General features: G+C 37.6%; 2 protein-coding genes across 3 annotated transcripts; one reads left to right on the top strand and one right to left on the bottom strand.

Moving 5' to 3' along the window:
• The first annotated feature begins 1,005 nt into the window (after window positions 1-1,005).
• srpx2 (sushi-repeat containing protein X-linked 2) lies at window positions 1,006-6,683 on the top strand. Its single transcript, XM_059515788.1, has 10 exons — window positions 1,006-1,244; window positions 3,410-3,490; window positions 3,567-3,758; window positions 3,890-4,066; window positions 4,167-4,290; window positions 4,380-4,501; window positions 4,889-5,068; window positions 5,160-5,293; window positions 5,394-5,515; window positions 5,969-6,683. The coding sequence occupies exons 1-10, from the start codon at window positions 1,175-1,177 to the stop codon at window positions 6,147-6,149; spliced, it is 1,383 nt and encodes a 460-aa protein (XP_059371771.1). The 5' UTR covers window positions 1,006-1,174; the 3' UTR covers window positions 6,150-6,683.
• sytl4 (synaptotagmin-like 4) lies at window positions 6,399-17,153 on the bottom strand. 2 transcript variants are annotated; one of them, XM_059515781.1, is made up of 17 exons: window positions 17,049-17,153; window positions 16,643-16,780; window positions 15,636-15,851; window positions 15,357-15,466; window positions 15,016-15,136; window positions 11,148-11,282; window positions 10,973-11,069; window positions 10,773-10,869; window positions 10,098-10,198; window positions 9,902-9,994; window positions 9,518-9,696; window positions 9,244-9,337; window positions 8,678-8,839; window positions 8,126-8,234; window positions 7,933-8,041; window positions 7,651-7,862; window positions 6,399-7,055 (listed from the first exon to the last, which is right to left on the bottom strand). In XM_059515781.1, exons 2-17 carry the CDS (start codon window positions 16,756-16,758, stop codon window positions 6,913-6,915), a joined length of 2,094 nt encoding a protein of 697 aa, XP_059371764.1. In that variant the 5' UTR covers window positions 16,759-16,780; window positions 17,049-17,153; the 3' UTR covers window positions 6,399-6,912. The 2 variants fall into 2 exon arrangements, with proteins under 2 accessions (XP_059371764.1, XP_059371765.1); XM_059515782.1 differs by having other exon boundaries at window positions 9,959-9,994.
• Window positions 17,154-19,043: the final 1,890 nt, after the last annotated feature.

Here is a 19,043-nt window from a genome sequence, read left to right as displayed (position 1 = left end):
CCCTTAAATGGAAGAGGCGGATCGGGAGTAAAATTCGCCTATTAAAGCGACAGAGACATATTTAGTCAATCGCAGGATGAATAAGGTAATGCCTTATAAAATCACAATACAGTTATAGAATTTATTAACTGTTACAGCTTTCATTTACAATCTAAATAAAGGATAAACCAAGTTTGGTTACGTTTGAGGCCTTAAAGGCGTTTGCAAGAGTACAGGAACAATTTAATCAATAGCACATTATAAACAAAAATACAATGTAACTCTAAACACCAGTGGTTTTCAAACTTGTTCCTGGCGACCCACAGGTCTGGACATTTTGCATTTTAAAATGTAATTGAAAAAAAAATTGAAATACACTTTGCACGGGTACTCTTTTTAGTGACTACTCATTCTATTTATACTACAAAATGGAGAAAAAAAGAATTCGTTCAAAACACTGATTTATTAAGGAATGCCGCTACTGTACTTGATTTATCAAATGCGTCAATAGGTAATTACTGCTAGCTAGACTAAAGACTGCAGTAATGAAGATGTTTGAAATCTTTCAAAATGTATGTTCACGAAATTTGGAACCTTGAGGTATATTCCAAGAGTTCAAAGCTCTAGTTCCATTTGAAATTTTCATTTTCATCTCAAATTAGCATCTCATGTGTAGGTTCAGTAATTTCACTTTAATGGCAATCATTGCCAACTGAACATAAACACAGGAGCCTGAGAAAAAAAAAAATGCTAATTTTAGCTGAAAATTTCAGACTGCATTAGAGGCTTTTGCATCTGAACTCTTTATTTATTCTTTAAATGTTTTGTATTTTCTAATTCCCTTTGTTATTGTAACTACATAGTAGAAAGAAAGAAAAAAACATTCGAACTGCTTTTTAAAGACCTTATAGAGCTTAATTTTGGCCATAGTTTCAAAATAATGGAACAGCAGTGCCACCATCCGTCCAAACATAAACACAGAAGAGTTTCAAGTCCGACTAGTGGAAGAAATTTGTGCTGAGATCATGTAAGAGACGCCAGTCGTTTGAAGGCTGCGTGGGATTCACTGCTTGGGACTAAACTCTTGTCAAGATTTTGCTATCCGAACTATTACTTTGGAAATAGCAGCATATACTTTAAGTGAAAAATCAGCTTCTAACATTTATAGCCACATTTCCGTCTGACACCAAATGCAATGATCAGATTTATTGTACTTTTTGTTGAGTTGTGCATCATTTGTCAGTCTCTGGGTGAATACACTGAGGGTAAGATCTTTATATTCTCTTTCTTTATGAAACTGTAATCTTCTCTGGTTTGAACGATGATAACTAAGTTTTTTTTCTTTTTTTTTGTAAAGCAAAGTACATAATATTAATCTTTCTCAACCGTTCAGCTGTGTTTACGTTTGCGCTGAAGTTAACGGACTATCAGGTCTTAGCGGATAAATGGAGATTTTGTTTTAACTTTAGGAATGGATTGAATATAAAAACCTTAATAAATAATAGTATGCCGTAAAAGTGACAGACTAACATGTTCTTTAATTTTACGTTTTGTCTTTTTCCTCCAGCTATTGATTCTCGAAACCGCAGTCGTTCACTCGCGCACTAGTTTGTCTTGGAAGATTCTGATTCAAATGATTCAAGACTCCAGGGGAATAAGTCACGTACATTTGGCCAAAGGAGTAGTTTCATAGACATAACCATACATTGTTTCATCCATTAAGCGTTGAATGTCTCTAAAGACATATTATTAACACGTTCGATGAATGATGTCCATACCATCTAAACGGTTGTAATTACAACCCAGTGACCCAGTAAATGACTGAGTGTGAGCTAACCATTTGTGACAGAGCCCTTATTTGACCTTTTTAAAGGAACAACTTTACCTGTGTCCTGTTTGGGTCGAAGGCCAAACAAACAAATAATCAAGAAATATCTTGCCATGTACTGTATCAGCTATGCAAGTGACCTGATTGACTGTTCAAGGGAATGTACATATTTTGTGTGATTAAAAGAGTTAAGTGGTTTGGCTTTCGGCACAGTTCCAAATAGTTTGTCAAAATGAGAACAACATTTTCCTCACACAAATAGGAAAGTTTTCCCTTGAGGAGAGCTACATAATGTTTTCCAGGTAGTGTACAGCAGTGTGGGTATTGACAAATGTTGAGTCACAGTCTTGGTATGTTACAGCTCTGTAGACAGCTGCAGTCAGTCTCTATCGGTATAAATCTTGCATTTATAGATTTAAACAAATGCATTTTAAAAGTCTGCCCGTCTATCCATGGTGTTTCCTTGCCTGAAGCTCAAGACTCTGGGTTAAGCTCCAGCATCCCCCGACCCTACATAGGACAAACGGTTTTTAAATTGGATGGATATTTAAAATGAGATCCCTCTAGGCCTGGCAACATCTTTGAATACTGTTATCCTCTTTCCATATCATTGGCTTAGATTCAGATATTCTTGTGCTCAGACATGTCTCAGTGTTTTACTTAGAAGGAAATGGTGAGTTGTAAGAATATATTCCATGACTCAATAAGTATCCATCCATTTGTCTATAGCTGCTTGTTCTATGTACAGTCACTGGATTCTATCCCAGCACGTCTACAGATGAAGGCAGGGAAACAAACTAGGCAGGTGACCAGCTGCCAGTATTAGGCGAACTTCAACTTAGAAAATGAGTGAAATGTAAAACTTTTTTCATGCATGGAAAAGTACTAAAATAACACTGAGCCACTCCAATATATTTATTCCATAGAATTTCCTCCTGGTGAGACAGTCTCTACAAAATTATTTTAAAAGATCCTAATGCAGTAAACATGGACTTGGCAACACTGACTTGGCTGGATCTTCAGTTTTGTGTGTGTAAACAGCAGCTCCTTTTCCATTTTTTAAAAACAATTCTGTCCTAGATTACAGCTGACATGCTGTACAGTATTGAACTTTTTTAAGCTCCCTTTAGGGATCTTCACTGAATATTTTTCCTGAAATTATTTCATAAATTTTCCTTATATTTTAGAGAAAGCTCATGGTTCTAAACAATGAGTCTCACAGAGGTTTACAGTAGACAAAATTTGTCAAAGTAGTCAAAATCAAAGTTGTCCCAAGACAAGAACGCATTTTGGTTTAGGCTTTAGGACAACTTTTTGATGAAAGGTTTTGATCCACTTCAAATGTTGCCTACTGTATATATGTGAAACCGGAAAAACCTCTCAGAGTGGAAAGAATGATGATGGTGGTTGTGCTACTTGGAAACAAAAACGGGTGGTTGGGGATCTTTTTCTCTACTGCTGAGTCTGCAGGATACTAATGATGCAGCTGATTTGTTGCTATGATGATGTGCCAGCCAATATTTTGACACAAAGTCTTTTGGAAAATGACTTTTTTTTACTGATATCAAAGCTTAAGGTTTTATTACATATGCTTGCTCTTAGGCTCAGCGTCTTCTCACCATGACACCAATGAAGTTGTACATGAGGACGAGACTCACTACACCCCTCAGTTGGACTACAAACGTAAATATGTTAACTAATTATACAATATGGCTAGTTGTAAAATGCTACAGCTACTTTAAAACCATTTTGCCATCAGATTCGCAGTGGTGCAATGTACTAAAGTTGTCCAATGGGGAAGTGTCCTGTTCTTCTCCTCGAGGCGGGCACCACCGGGGCTCGCTTGGAACTCGCTGTTCGCTCTCCTGTGTTCGGGGATATAAACGGCTGGGACAATCATCTGTGCAGTGCATGCCAAATCGCCGCTGGTCTGGATCTGCTATTTGCCGAAGTAAGTACACTTAAAAGGTGTCATAATAATTGTGTCACAAAACTTCTTTGATTCAGTGACAAACATGTATTTGGCAGCTGCTTCTGAGTACATTACTTGAACCATGTGTTTATATTATGTCTGAATCTTAGAGATACGCTGCCGTGTTCTGCCTCTGATTGACTACGGTATGTACAGTTGCACTCGTGGTTTCGTGGTAGACTCCAGATGTGACTACACCTGCTATGAAGGCTACCAGATTGAGGGAGATCGCTACCGGATGTGCCAAGAAGAGGGAACATGGAGTGGCACTGAACCGACGTGTGCAGGTACATTTGCAATTCTAGTCTAATGTATTAGACAGATGTCATTATCTATTAAATCAAAAAGAATATGTTGTAACATTGAAAAAAAATCACATTGTTTCAGATCATGACCCCCCCAAACTGAAATGTCCTTTGTCCAGAGTGAAGGTAGCAGAACCAGGAAAACTAACTGCCATGGTTTCATGGGATCGTCCTGTTGCTAAAGATACCGCTGACAGAGCACTTCAGTATGTGCATCACATTTTATGAAAGCCATCCAACTTTCTCTGTGTCTGAGAAGCAACCTGTAAACCGCATTTTTGTCATCCTTTATCAGGGTCTTGCGAAATGGGCTGGAGTCTGGATCTGACTTTCCTGAAGGAATACATGTAATTCGATATAAAGTCTCTGATCAGGCTCGCAACACAGCCACATGCAAGTTTACAGTGCATGTTGAAGGTGAAGCCAGTATACAATCTGGAGTTGCTCCTGCTTCCGAGTGTTAAAGAGAAAGTTCACTCAAAAATGAAAACGGTGTCATCATTCACTCACCTTTATTATTTCAGATTTCTGTGGAACATAAATATTGCAACCCACTGACTTAGTTTCATTTCATGGACCAAAAGCACTAAAGGAATTTTTCAAAATATCTTCTGCATTCAACAGAAGAAATAAAGTCATGAGTAAATGATTACGGAATTAAAAGTTTTTGGGGAATCATGCCTTTAACTGTAACTAACTAACATTATTAATATGTGACTTAAGGTTTTAACTTCCTTCTACAGATCCAGTGAGTTGTACTATACAGTGGTTTATTTGCTTAAACAGAAATGTTCTTTCCCTCAGTGAGACGATGCCCAAAGCTAAAGCCGCCTATGCATGGCTATCTGACATGCTCATCTGATGGCAATAATTATGGGGCTGTATGTGAATACCATTGTGACCCTGGCTTCGAAAGGACAGGTTTTGCAACACGTGTTTGTCAGCTCAATCGCAGCTGGTCTGATGAAGCCGCTCAGTGTATATGTGAGTATGTGCTTGAGGTTAGGTTTATTTTTAACTTAAATCAAATTTCTTTTTTTGTTTGTTTTTGTGAAACATTTGCCTTTTCTTTTAGTAATGGCTATTAAAACAGACGTCAGGTCTGCTGGTGCTCTGCTTGACCAGTTTTATGAAAAGAGAAGGCTTCTTGTTGTGTCTACTCCAGAAAACGCTAACCAGAAGTACAGGCTTCAGAATATTATGCTGCAGGTAGTATAGATACTGCACGTCTTTGACTAAAGCAAAAATTATTTTAAATAAGGAGAGTATTACAGTGCATAACTGTATGATTGTGGGAACGTTCTGACAGAAAGCTGAGTGTGGTCTGGATCTGCGACACGTGACAGTGATCGAGCTGTTAGGAACTTACCCTCGTGCAGTGGGCCGCATCAAAGAACAACGACTAGATCCTGAAGTCATAGAGGGTCTTAGGTAACTAACTAACTATCTACAGTGGTGTTAACATGTTAAATACTGTATACTTAACTACTGTATTACTGGCAAATGACTGCAAAATTACAAACAAATACACAAAGTCAACATATTAACAGTATTTACTTTTTTAACGTCTTGTATGTTCCCAATTGATTAAATCAAATCCTATTCAAAGCTTTCTCATTGTATATCATGTTACACTGAATAAAACTGGATTTCATGCCGACTAAGTTCCAGCAGAGACATACTGACCAGTCTATTTTCTATTCAAGACCAGGCCATAATTCGATAAAAGCCACATGAAAATTTTGGATAAAAAAACACTTTCATGAGGTTTTGCAACAACAATGACTATGCTGAAAAGAAAAAGTTTGGTTGTTTCTCTCCACTGTGCATGTGTGTTTCAAATCTAAATGTGGTTTTCATGTGTTTTTTGATTGTATGTAACAGACAGGCACTGTATATATCCACGGCATATTTCACCATGGTGCTGCTGGATGAGTATGGTGTGGATCGGGAGCGCTTTGTCAACCCCACGACCTCTGATGAGCTCTACTTGTATGTAGATGAGTATCTCCTCACAGAGGAGGAGCTAGAGAGACTGGAAATGAACAGGGACTTCTGTGACTGACCTCAGTCTGATCAACTCCAGATCTAATGTTGTGGGTGGGAGTTTTCTTTATAATGACAGGCACCACAACAGCCTGTTTCCTAGACAAACAGTCATTTGAAACTACATATTGCAGATATTATTCAGAGAATCACAGCTGGAAATGTGATTTAGACTGGAACAGGCCATGTGAAGATGCATAAGATATTCAAAATATTCACATATTCTGAAGAACCCATCTATAATCGAGTGTACAGCACACAACGTGGATTCTTAAAAATATTTAATATTTATTACATGCTGGTATTTTCATGTAGCTCCTAAAAAAAAAGTTGCTCACAATGGAGTTAATCAGCATTTCGATGTTAAAATAAATTGTGTTTAAACACGGAAATATTTGTGGGCCATTTATAAAGTGCACATTTAACGTGTTATTCAAACTAAACTTTCTACTGTCCATTTTTAAGAACAGCATTTCAAATGATGTTGTATTTCAAAACATCCATTCAGCTGTAACATTTATAGGAAATAAATATAATTAACGTATACACAGCACATTTCCGTATCATTATTTGTGAACTGCCTTAAAATGTTAAAAAATCTAAAAGCATTTTATGCACGGTCCTATGCATTAACCTAAAAAGTCTTTAAAATATTACTGTGATGCATTAATGTTCTCATATTGCACAGCTGTAACAGCAACACATAAAACAAACTAAATGTTGTGGAATGTGTAACCCCCTGTCCTGATAATGGCTTTAGTGGGGGGTATTGGGAAATGTCCTCACTTGCCCTTTCCCATGGACGAGCGCAGTGGAAGAGTGCCCTCTGCCCAAGAGTCAGGGTACTGCATCATCTTCTTCCACAGCAAGATCTCCTCCCCTGTGGAGTCCGCCACCCACTCTTCCTTTCCCTCCTTGATATTCACTGTGAAAACATTTTAGACATTTATAATGTTCCAAATGATTTCAATTTCAAATGCCGTTCTTTAGATCTTTCTTTTGATGTAAAATGTATCATGGTTTTCACAGAAATATTAAGCAGCACAATTGTTTTCAACATTAATAATGATAATGATGATACATGTTTCTTGAGCACCACATTAGCATATGTGAATGATTTCTGAAGGATCATGAGACACTGAATACTGGATGGCTACTGAAAATTCAGCTTTGCCATCAGAAATTATTTAAAAATGTTAAAATATATTAAAATAGAAAAACATTTATTTGAAATTGCATAATTGTTTCACCATATTATTGTTTTTACTTTGTTTTTGACCAAATAAATGAATATAAGATGCATTAAAGAGATCTTGCTGAGACTTTAGTATGGTATACATTATTAGCTCAAGTTTAATTAACATGAATCACAAAGTTTGACTAGAAAAAACAACTTGAATGGTGTTACAGTGACACTTCTTCTGAATTTGTTATCTGCAGTTGGTGAATCCAGTAATTAAATCAATGTTAAAGGCTTCTGAACTGATTTCAGCTCAAAGAAATATGTACTGTAGCATTACCTCCTCCCAAGCTGAGGCGAACTCCTCCCAGGAAGTCGTTGCTGTGCAGGGTCTCTCTGTCCCAGACGGTGAGTTCCAGACATAAATCCTTCAGCTGCTCCAGACTCAGGTCGGTGTACACAAATGTGTGGTTGTAGTTGGGGTTCTTAGTCTTCTTCACTACCGGAGTCTTCTTCTTTGAGGAAGACTTGTTCTTTGATGGCAGCAGATACCTGAAAGACAGTGCTATTAGTAGATATAAACAAACAAGGGCCTTTTGAAACAAAACGGATGTTTGCAAACCCTTTCACAAAGGAATCACATGTGCCCCCAGCTTTCATGGCTGTCAGATTTTTGGCCTCTTTGATCAACACGTGCAGCTCAGCACCATCTGTGGGTTTGGTCTTTTTTCCTTCAGTAGAGAATAGGTGGCATGATTTACTAGGTGACACAAGCTTAAGACATTTTACAGATATGTTAATGGTTTTCCCCTCACCTTTTCCATTAGAGTCTTCTGAATGTGTCTTATTTGCGGTGACATACTTGAGAGAAATCACCAGCTCTCCTTTGTACTGATCAAATGGAGATGCTGGCTGAGCAGATGCCTATAAAGACAAACAGGAAAAAATGTAGATACGAAGATGGTTCACTCCTATACATGTGAATGGTAGAAACTGCAACCCACAATATGGCAGAATAGTCCCACCTCATTGCGTCAATCCATAGATTGACCCGAGCTTATTATTTTTTTAAAAAACCTGTTTTTGCATGCACATTGGCTAGCCTAGCCTAAAAAATAAGCTTTTTAAACACTATTTGAACAAAAGAAACAACATTCATTGGGCAGTTCATATCAGATTTTGTTGCTGATTTGATTCACCCATTCATTTAGATAGGACTTGGCCTTGCATGAGCTGCCTGGAGGCATTGAAAATATGACCCGGCACTGAGTGAACAGACTTTCCTTGAAGCGGTTAACCATAATGCTAAACAAAACAACAACTTGAGTACAGTGACCTATTGCTGTAGCATCAAAACAAACATATACCTTTCCTCTAAGAGCCATACACTTTTGATGTGCAGAGTCAATATCATGGCTATCCATTGGTACTTCCACCTCACCCAGGAAGGCATTGTGACCAAAACGGTCGTAGTGCCAAACTGAGAGTTGCAGTGTTCGAGTCATGAGCTGGGTGCGGCTGATGGAATACTAAAACAAACAAACACAAGACAGGTTGTCACTATAAAATAAATTAAAGTGAGAGGTTACCATGTAGGAGCTTTGGCCAGTTTGTTTAGTCTGTTTGTGTGAACTGCATGTTGTTTGCTCTAGATTAAAATGGGGCAAGTATATGAACTAATATTTGTCTGACTGTGACTCGGTGATAACAGTGTACTTATCTTCTCTGTCAATACCAAGCCCATTCGAAACCTGATGTTAGTGTGCAGTGTTTTAATTACCTGCCATTAAAGCACAGCATATAGTGTTTCTATAATTACCCACTGGTATCAGTTCCTGATAGTATTTGTTGTTCCAAACCATGAGAAATTAGTTATTTTGGGGAGTTTGATTTTTCTAGGAATCTATTTACTGAAAAGGAATTGAAACTATACCTTCAGTGTTTCCTTAAAACTGGGGTTAATGTTGTTATTTTTGATTGAGGTTTTCTTCTTGCTTTTGTCTGGCAGGAGGAAAGCCTTGACATATCTGTAGAAAGAAATAAACCAATCGGGGGAGTTTAGCAGTGATTTTCTCTCTGTAACGGGGAAACCCAGTGGTATGATTCACAGGTGGAAAATTATTATTCTTGGAAGACAGTAAAGAACTGAGACCCTCTCAGGAAATCACATAAATCATTTAGCATATGCTGTGTGGAGGCCTACTTACGGGTTGCACTTCTTTCTTGCTGCATCAGCATAAGCCAGGCCTTTACACTCATGGACCACAATAGACAGGCACTGGCTGGGCTCGTCATAGCTGAGAGAGAAGAAAATATCTCCACTCACTTCCACGCACTCATAGTCTCCTGCTTCACTGTACACACTCATCGTACTACCAAGAATGGCCTGTAAAAAAAAAAAAAAGAAAAAGACAGCTGGGCAGCATATTCAAGTGTCTAATTTAGTTTGTGAATAAATTAATTTAAACCAAAAATAAATATAAATAGCATTGTATTTTTAGTAATAATCATTAAAAAAATTAAACAATGTCAATATAACTTCGTTTTAATAATTACTTATTATTTTAATTAATAATATTAAAGTGGGTTACCCTCGAGCCTCCCAAACTTCCTGAGCTATTACCGAATTTCTGCTTGTGTATATTCACCAAGTTATCAATATCTTCCTCCTTCTCCTCTTCATCCTAATGAAACAACTCAGACATTCAGGTCACTTTAGACTGCAGATGTAAATAAAGCATTGCAAACTTGTTTAAAATAGTTTGTATTTGTTAGAAATTAACTCACCGCATTAAGGCCAGGAACTGACCGGCATCTGTCTCTCATAGAGGGTGTAGCACTTTCTGTTACATCTTCACGCAAATCAAGTGTGGAGGTTGGTTTAATATCTGTAATAAAAAACAGTGTTTGCATACTTAAAACCCGGAGCAAAGTAAAGTAAATTAAATGTACACTACTGTTCAAAACTTTGTAATTTTGTAAAGATTTTGTTAGATTTTAGTGTTTCTTATGCTCACCAAGGCTGCACAAATTGAAATAAAAAAGACAGTAAAAACAGCAATAATGTGAAGTATTATTATAAATCAGAATAACCATTTTCTATTTGAATGCATTTTAAAATTACATTTATTCATGCGATGGCAAAGCTGAATTTTCAGCATCATTGCTCCAATCTTCAGTGTTACATGATCCTTCAGAAAACATTCTAATATTCTGATTTAGTGCTCGGAAAAGATTTTGAAAACTGCTGCTCAATATTTTTGTGGAAAGCCATGCTACATTTTCTCAGAATTATTCAAGAAATAGAAAAAAAATGCATTTTTGCAAATATACATTTTTGGTTTTAAATGGCTTCCCTGTTAATTTAGATCAACTTAATGCTTCTTTGCTGAATAAAAGTATTATATTCTTAAAAAAAACTTGCTGATCCCAGACTTCTGAAAAAGTAGTGTATACTCATACCTGATAGTTTGTGCACTCTTCTGACACTTTTCTTGAAAAGCCTATCCACGTCACGCAAGGAGTCAGAGCAGGCATTCATGTGATGAATTAATGAGGCCTTAATTTGGAGGGGTGACGGAAATTCAATAGGTGACACATAAACAGAACTAGGACAGAGAAAATACATGGCTTAACAGGGTAAGCTATTAATAAACACTTACTGTCTCAGTGGTAGAAGGGCTGTCACTGTTAGCGGGGAGCATCAGGATGGACACTGCAGGGTCTGCTGAACTAGTCTTGTCTGTCGGTTCCTCTTTTCTAGGTGCAAATCAGAGGCTTGCATCACACTACTACATCATTAGCCATGGATTTCTGCATCTCAGAATCAGATCTTACCTTTGCATTATGGGGGTACTGTGGGACGATTCAGTCTCAGCGCGGCTGCTGCCCAGACTGGCTTTTTCTGTTGATTCTGTGTCACTACGTTGTTGCTCTCGCACATCATGTTCCTCATAAGCCTCAAGAGGTGAGCTGAAAGAATAAGACAGGATGAAGTATAGAGAGCTTGAGAAAGGTGTCGTCCTGTTAAATAAATATTACAAAACCTCAACCATACAGCCACTGGATAGCTGGACACATACATGTAGTATAGAAATAGTACAGACTACACAGGATAAAAATATACTTTACTACTCATCCTAACATCATTCAGGGCTCTAGAGTGCGACCAATTTGGTCACACGTGCGACCTAATTTCTCAATGGTGCGACTAAAAAAAAAAAATCAGATCGCACCAAAAAATCAGGTGCAACCAGCCATTTGAGGGAAAAAAAAAAAATTCTCTGCGACTCTGAAAGTCTCCCTGTGGTTCACCATCAGCCACTTGAGCCCTGCATTTCAGCCCAAGCCCGACGGGCCCCGACTTTTTTACGCCCTCGAGTCGGGCTTCAGGCCAATTTTCACGTCATAGTTCAGACTAGAGATCGACCGATATGGGTTTTTCTATAGCCGATGCCGATGTTTAGAGGTCAGGGTCAGCCGATGGCCGATATGTGCTGCCGATTTTTAGGGCCGATATCTTGAAGTTTTTCCCTTCATTTACATGCTAAAATGTCACACTAATAATAAGTGGATGCACAACATTTCTAAACGTATCATCATTTATTGAGCACTGACTGAACCATCTCCCGAATCTTAATTTTGTGCACTGCACAGTATTAAAATAAAAAAATTATCCAAAGTTAACCAAACAAATCAATAAACTGACCAAGTATTCCCCCAAGTCAATCATTTACATAAAAGTTTTAGAGCATTTATCAAGTAGAATTTTTCAAGTTTGTTGGAACATAAATGTAAACTTAAATATACATTTAAATAAATACAATTTTAGAAATAAAAATCAATTAAATATAAAAAAATAAATATATAAAAAATAAATAACAGTAGTGCTGCAAACACACTAGCAACCAGCAAAATTTGTGTTTAAGTGCATTCTAATTTCAAACTTACATCGCAGTCTGTTCATTATTAAAATACAGTCAACCAAACATTTAAAAGTTTACACTGGTCAGTTTAAATAGACCGTAGTATACCGGTCCACTCTGTTGTTATGCACATTTTTGCTCATGGGAAGAGGATGATCCTTTCCGTATAGTTTACATTAAAAAAATAAAAAATATTATAGTTTAACATTCAGATACATTGCGAGAGCATATTATGTGTCGTTCACTGCATATGAATTATTACCGAGCCGAGAAAGTGCGATTCACACACTCTCTCCAGTCACGTTGATTTGTTACTGACAGCGGCAAAATTGACGCATGTGCTTTTTACTTGTAAAATTTAAGGGAGTATGGGTAATGTAGTCTCTGCTCGCGGTGGGACGAATTAGGAAGCATGCATTGGGAAGGGCGCTCTGAAAAGCGGCAGCGCAGGCAAAAGATTAAAACCGCTATTAAAACAGATGTCCAAATGAGCGTACCGGTACGCTAAAAGCACGTTCTGGGCGCACGGAGAGGTGGCGGTACGCTCAAGTGCTATATTTGGAAGTGGCGGTACTGAGTACCAGTGTGTACCAGCCCACTTAAAGCACTGGCTTTTGCACATAATAATAATACCGCTGCAGATGCATTTTGCAGCATAAAGGTTATTAATCGATCGTTAATTTAAACGACGATCGATCATGGAAATTATCGAATATTGACATCCCTAAATACAAATGAGTTGGATGGAAAACTGGTTATTGTCTGCATCAAACCATGCTTCCGAACAAATGTCATTCAGTTCTGGGCAGCTCCAGGACAGCTGTCTCTCCGAGCACGGTGCTGTCTGTGAGCGGGGCGGAGTAACGGAGCCCTCAATCACGCTGCAGTGTTTGTAAGAGCTGCCAACTTCTCCACCCCATTTACAGAGTGAAATTCTCTGACTACCTTTATCTCCCAGAACTGCTGTTGAATCTTCCTTGGCTTGGGGTCCTTCACATGCGCAGCAGCACTTTCCACAGCAACAATAACACGGGATATTGGCCGATGCCGATAAATAAAAAAATGACAAATATCGGCCCGATATATCGGCCGACCGATATATCGGTCGACCTCTAGTTCAGACGCGGGCCGGGGTGGGCCTCCAACCTGTTTAAGGCTTCATACTTTTATATTTTAGACATTCATTAATTAGTGTGGCCAGCTGGTTTAGCCAAGGCCAAAGATCAAGAAGGCCAAACTACAGGAGTTGGCCATCCAAGGGGCATGTGACCTGCAATGGAGGATAGTCCATAAGACATTGAGCCATGAGATGTTCAGTTTGAAGCCCTTAAAACATTTATCTTGAGATGTTTTAGGTTTAAATTTCAGCTCAGGTAAGCACTTTAAGCACCAACACTTTTTCAGTAAGTTACCTTTCTTGTAGAATTGTGCTTCAAATAAAGAACTTTATGTTGACCAGATTATTAGTTAATCATTTAGGCTACAAGTCAATATTGCCTATGTGGACAGTGATTTGAAAAAAGTGACCTTGTAAAACTGCGGTGTTAAATGCGATGCAGTCAAAAATCTGGGTGCACCTAACTTTTGTGCTGGTACACCAAAAAAAAAATGTTAGATGCACCAGTGCAACAAGTTAGTCTAGAGCCCTGTCATTACAATCATACACGCTTTTTTTCTGTGGAACACAACAATAATAAGATCTCAAACAGACAGACTGTACGTTATCATCAAATGTATTTGCTTTTGCATGTCTTGTAACCAAATGTCATTAAGTCAAAACTGCACCTACTGAAGCTTGACAGCTTGTAGAGACTGTTGTTGTAAAGAAAAGATCTATGTGAATTATCTCAAAAAGATATATATTTGTGTGTGTATGTGTGGTTTGCAGAAGAAAAAAAAAAAACAGCATACACAAGTGATAAAAGGATTAATACATTTTGACAGATTTTGTATTTTTGGGTGAACTATCTCTTAAACAGAGTTTGGCTGTGTGATATTTAATAGAGTGCTATAACACTTACTAAAGAGATGATTGGAAAAACATAAATATTTAAAGGGATACTCCACCCCAAAATGAAAATTTTGTCATTAATCACTTACCTCCATGTCGTTCCAAAACCATAAAAGCTTTGTTCGTCTTAGGAGCACAATTTAAGATATTTTGGATGAAAACTGGGAGGCTTAAGACTGTCCCATAGACTGCCAAGTAAATGACACTGTCAAGGTCTGTATCAGCCACGGCACAAGGATGTGCTGTTTTCTTTCAAATCAATGCATAAATAACTGTAGAAACAGTGCATCCTTGTGGAGCTGCTGATATAGAAGCGCATAAGCAGCATACAGTGAAGTGGAGAGACACAGAGGAGACTGCTGACAAAGGAATTGTTGAATAAAGTCGTTATTTTAGTTTTCTTAGCTTACAAAAAGTATTCTCGTTGTTTCATAACATTACAGTTGAACAACTGATGGCAGATGGACTATTCTGACGATGTCTTTCATACTTTTCTGGACCTTGACAGTATCATTTACTTGGCAGTCTATGGGACAGTCTCAAGCCTCCCAGTTTTCATCCAAAATATCTTAAATTGTGCTCCTAAGACGAACAAAGCTTTTACGGGTTTAAAACGACATGGGGGTAAGTGATTAATGACTAAATTTTAATTTTGGGGTGGAGTAATCCTTTAAAATTTAATAGTAAATATTTAAATGATAAAGAACATTACATTATTTGCTCAGTAGAAACATGAGACTACAGATAATAAGTGCTGATGATGACACACCTCTTATTTGCTAGTGCAATGTCCTTCAGTCTTGGCTTGGGCACAGGTACAGGTACAGTTTGGCTGGAATTCAACTCGGCTCTGTTTAACAGCATTTCCCCAGCTGTCTCATGCTTTTTATCTAGAACAGAGAGATGTGATTTGTAAAATGGGGAAGTGAATTTTGTATAATTATTAATCTTAAAATACTGCCAGTCATTTTACTATAGAGTAAACAGAAGAACTATTCTTAAGTTCTCTCCTCTTGGTGAACACACACAAAGAAAATCTACTTTCCACCCTTTATGAAAACAAAGTTCAAGTCTCTATCAGACTGTCTAGCATCTGCTTCCTGCACTCACACAGAGGCCTTTTCCTGAGGGAAACTCGGACTAAGTCGTGTCCAGGAGCTGTAGAATAGCGGTTAACCCTCTCGTCCAAGAACCAGTCTCCAGTGCTCATCTTCAGATCTCTGAAAGAAAAAAAGAAAAAAACCTTAAGTTGGGTTTTCTGTTGAACATTAACCTTTTCCATTAGGCAAGAGCTTCATTTTCCAGTCTAATGTGCCTCTTAATGATAGGGTCCCTACTTGGACTGAGGCCAAAGAGAGGGATACTGGGAGGCACGGGGTACACACTCACATCTCTTTGGCACACACTGTGCACATCCAAGATCCGTTGAGTCGAGCAGATTGACATTTTTTGCAAACATAGTGTTTGCATTCTCTGCACTGGCTACCGTTGCGGGTCAGAAGGCCCATAGGCTCTTGACAGCGGCCACAGCTGCGCTCGCTGTATTTCCCACTGCCACGTTTCGCACCCTTTCTTCTGATTTCCAGCAACTCAGCTTTTAGCTTCCTAAGAATACAAAAATGAGCATTTATTCCCCTGAATTTCTTGCCTGATCCTTTTCACACAAAGGAACAATTACTGTAAAGTTTTAATAATCACTCAAATTTTGTGAGAATAGGGAAGTCAACACCATTGCTATAACGATAATCAAACAGAGTAATCATTGTTATAACCAGACTTCTTTTCCAGCTGATGAACATTAAAAACATTGACGGCCAATCAGAATAATTCAGACTTTAAAGAGCTCAAGCGCTCAAAATTGAAGCAGATGACAAAACTGCAGTGCGTGCTTACAAAAAACAATGTTATCGTCTGTTGGTGTGAATGCTAATATAGTGATCCTTATAGCTATCTTCATAGATTATAGTTTGTGGTGTGAACAGGCTTTAAGCCCTGATTTGTATGACTTCATTTTGTAGAAACAGACATTAAACAAACATAAACATTGAATAAACTACATCCGTCAAATTAAGTATGGTGTCAGTAAGATGTTTTTAATGTTTTTTTTAAAGAAGTCTCTAACCAAGGCTGCATTTATTTAATAATAACAATAATAATAAATACAGTTAAATAGCAATATTGTGAAATATTATTATGATTTAAAATAACTGTTTTCTATTTTAATATGCTTTAAAATGTAATTTATTCCCAGTGAAGCTGAATTTTCATCAGACCAGAGAACCAGAGAAATTATTTGTTGCTATTTTAAAATCATATAAATGACATATGAACAATTTTATTGAATTCTGCATTTCTAGAACAAGACTTATTTTCAATGACGCAACCGTGACACTCACTTTACACGGAGCTCCTCCAAGCGCCTCAGCTCCTCATCTCGCCGAAGGACTTCTAGTATGAATTCTTGCTCAGACTCAGTCAGGAAGGACACGTTGATCTCCATGTTCTGCACCATCCTCGGGAGTCAAGTCCTGCTTCTAAGGAATAAAAAAAAAAAATGGCTCTGGATGCATTAAGTCAACAAAATATTAAATGTCAACACATATGCGAATTACAGAAACTCGTAGAACCACATACCTGTACAACCACTTACCGAGTAACATGCCAGTGTTGCTTACAGATAATAATGAATATACAAGCACCTAACCAAGAATATGTCATTTGCTTTTCAAAGACAAGTTCAACATATAATGAGAGTGTTACACAAATAAAGGAAGTCCCGCTGTTTGTAAAAAGGGTAGAGACCTGGAGACAGGACAGAACTGTCAAAGAAAGGGAGTGACCTTTCACAGTTCCTCCATGCAGTGTCTGTCAGTGTCAGGATGTCAGAGGCTCTTCAACACCTCCCTGCAGGAGGGGAGTAATTAGACAAACACAAGGACACCCTGTGACATGCAGCACCACATGCAAATTAGTTGGTTAATAATGGCTCGCAATGCCAATATCGCAGCAGGGAAGTGGAGATATTCACATCCCAGCATCTACTACATAAATCAAGTATAATCATATTGGCATTCGTAAATAATTTAATAAATCAATCAAAGCAAATATACATATTTTGCAAAAATATAGGTAGGCTACTTTAAACGAGACAGCTTCTAGTCATGTTCTTACTGAACAGAACGAAAATAATATTCTGACCAGAGAGCATGAGAACCTTGTTTTGATTTGTCACTGTTAAAATTATGGACGGCAACTCAATAAATGTAATGTTTGAGAATAAATAACTAAGAGCCTGGGAAAAGGGGCTGAGCACTGGAATGTCATCAGGAAAAGAGGAAAACAACATGCAGTCAGCGTATCATATGAGTTGCCGCCCTTTATGATCGCACAACCGTTGGGTGGAGGTCTTCAAGAAACAGATTTCTTTTTTTAATGAGGCATTTATGATTACTTGATAGCTAGCACCCATAAGCCTTATGAAAGCCCTTTGAGCTCAACTGTTGGAAAGCGTGTGAGAAAATAAAAATAAAATTCAATAACCTTCAATTAAGACTGGTTTGGTCAATATCCAAAACAAAAAGACCTTCTTAACAATCCTGTTCCTCATTCTTTGAATGTTTTAGGAAAATAGAAAGGATTAAAGTGAGCATATAGACCTGAAGGATCCGTCCTGCTTCTACCACATGGACAACGACATCAAATTCACTGAACTAAATTTTCCAACACTAAACATAAAAGAGTCCAATACTAAACAGAAAAGTACACAGTTAGAGTAACGTTAACTTAACGTTACAGGAAAATAAAACGCAAACTCTTATCTTAAAGTAAAATAGAATACAAATGTTAGCACACTTCAAGATCTTAAAAGAAGAGCGTATAAAGTTACATCGAGGCAAAATGACACCAACTGAGACACTTTCTCGCCTCGTGTCTCTATTCTAAATTAACAGTTAGGATCTAAACAGTGTTAGTACAGTTTGTCGTACATAAAATAGATGCCTAAAATCTCTTCAAATGCCCTTTAAATGTTTTCTTACCAATAGTGCAGTATTTCCACACACCGGTTTTCTCCTCCCTGCGAGCTCAGTGACTGCCAGCTTTGCCAAATAATCGTCGTTCAGGAACAAACGCAAAGTTTTCAGTCAGCGCTGGATCACCGTGCAACAGGTGCGCGTCCACGACGCGCGCAGACGTCAGCGTTTCCTCCTCCTCCTCGGAGGTCAGTGGACAGAATCATATATTATAGCTTTTTAGTCCTGTTTTAAGATTTAAATTGACGCAAAGCTTAGAGAACAGCTACAAGTTGAATATCAATAATAAAATAAAAGGCGTTTTTGTATAAATAATGTTTATGTTGTGAAAAATGTAACATTTTAAACGCTGGAGTAATGACAAATAAATTTTTTCTATATAAGCAAATCTCTTTTGGATTAAATGAAGGGAAAATTGATAGTAGTTATTTAATTCTGGGTGGAAGTGATGTAATTACAAATGTGGTCATACTGGCCATAGGATAGAAAAATATATATCTTTATACAGTTTTTGGTTAGAATTTTTATTTTTCTTCTTCTTTTAAATATACTACTTATTTGATTCAGCAAGGATGCATGGAACTAATCAAAAGTGAAAGTAAATAAATTTCACATATGTCACAGATTCCTGTGCTCTATAAATGCTGTTCTTTTGAACTTTTATCCAAGAATCCTGAAATTAATTGTTTCAAAGTTTCCACAACAAAATTAAGAAGTACAACTGCTTTCAACATTGAAAAGTAATGTTCTTTAGAACCTAATGAGC

This window comes from Carassius carassius, chromosome 29, assembly GCF_963082965.1.
Source record: "Carassius carassius chromosome 29, fCarCar2.1, whole genome shotgun sequence".
In the NCBI taxonomy this organism is placed as follows: Eukaryota; Metazoa; Chordata; class Actinopteri; order Cypriniformes; family Cyprinidae; genus Carassius; species Carassius carassius.
This window is presented reverse-complemented; position numbering and strand designations above follow the sequence as displayed.

What these genes read in the sequence shown, in the direction of transcription:
- srpx2 (XM_059515788.1), top strand. Translation starts at nt 1,175, where the DNA reads ATGATCAGATTTATTGTACTTTTTGTTGAGTTGTGCATCATTTGTCAG. An exon ending in CACTGAACCGACGTGTGCAG is followed by an intron (nt 4,067 to 4,166) that starts GTACATTTGCAA and finishes ACATTGTTTCAG; the next exon opens with ATCATGACCCCCCCAAACTG. An exon ending in TTCAGAATATTATGCTGCAG is followed by an intron (nt 5,294 to 5,393) that starts GTAGTATAGATA and finishes ACGTTCTGACAG; the next exon opens with AAAGCTGAGTGTGGTCTGGA.
- sytl4 (XM_059515781.1), bottom strand. Translation starts at nt 16,758, where the DNA reads ATGGTGCAGAACATGGAGATCAACGTGTCCTTCCTGACTGAGTCTGAG. An exon ending in GCAAGAAAGAAGTGCAACCC is followed by an intron (nt 9,338 to 9,517) that starts GTAAGTAGGCCT and finishes TTCTTTCTACAG; the next exon opens with ATATGTCAAGGCTTTCCTCC. An exon ending in TCGCCTCAGCTTGGGAGGAG is followed by an intron (nt 7,056 to 7,650) that starts GTAATGCTACAG and finishes ATGTTTTCACAG; the next exon opens with TGAATATCAAGGAGGGAAAG.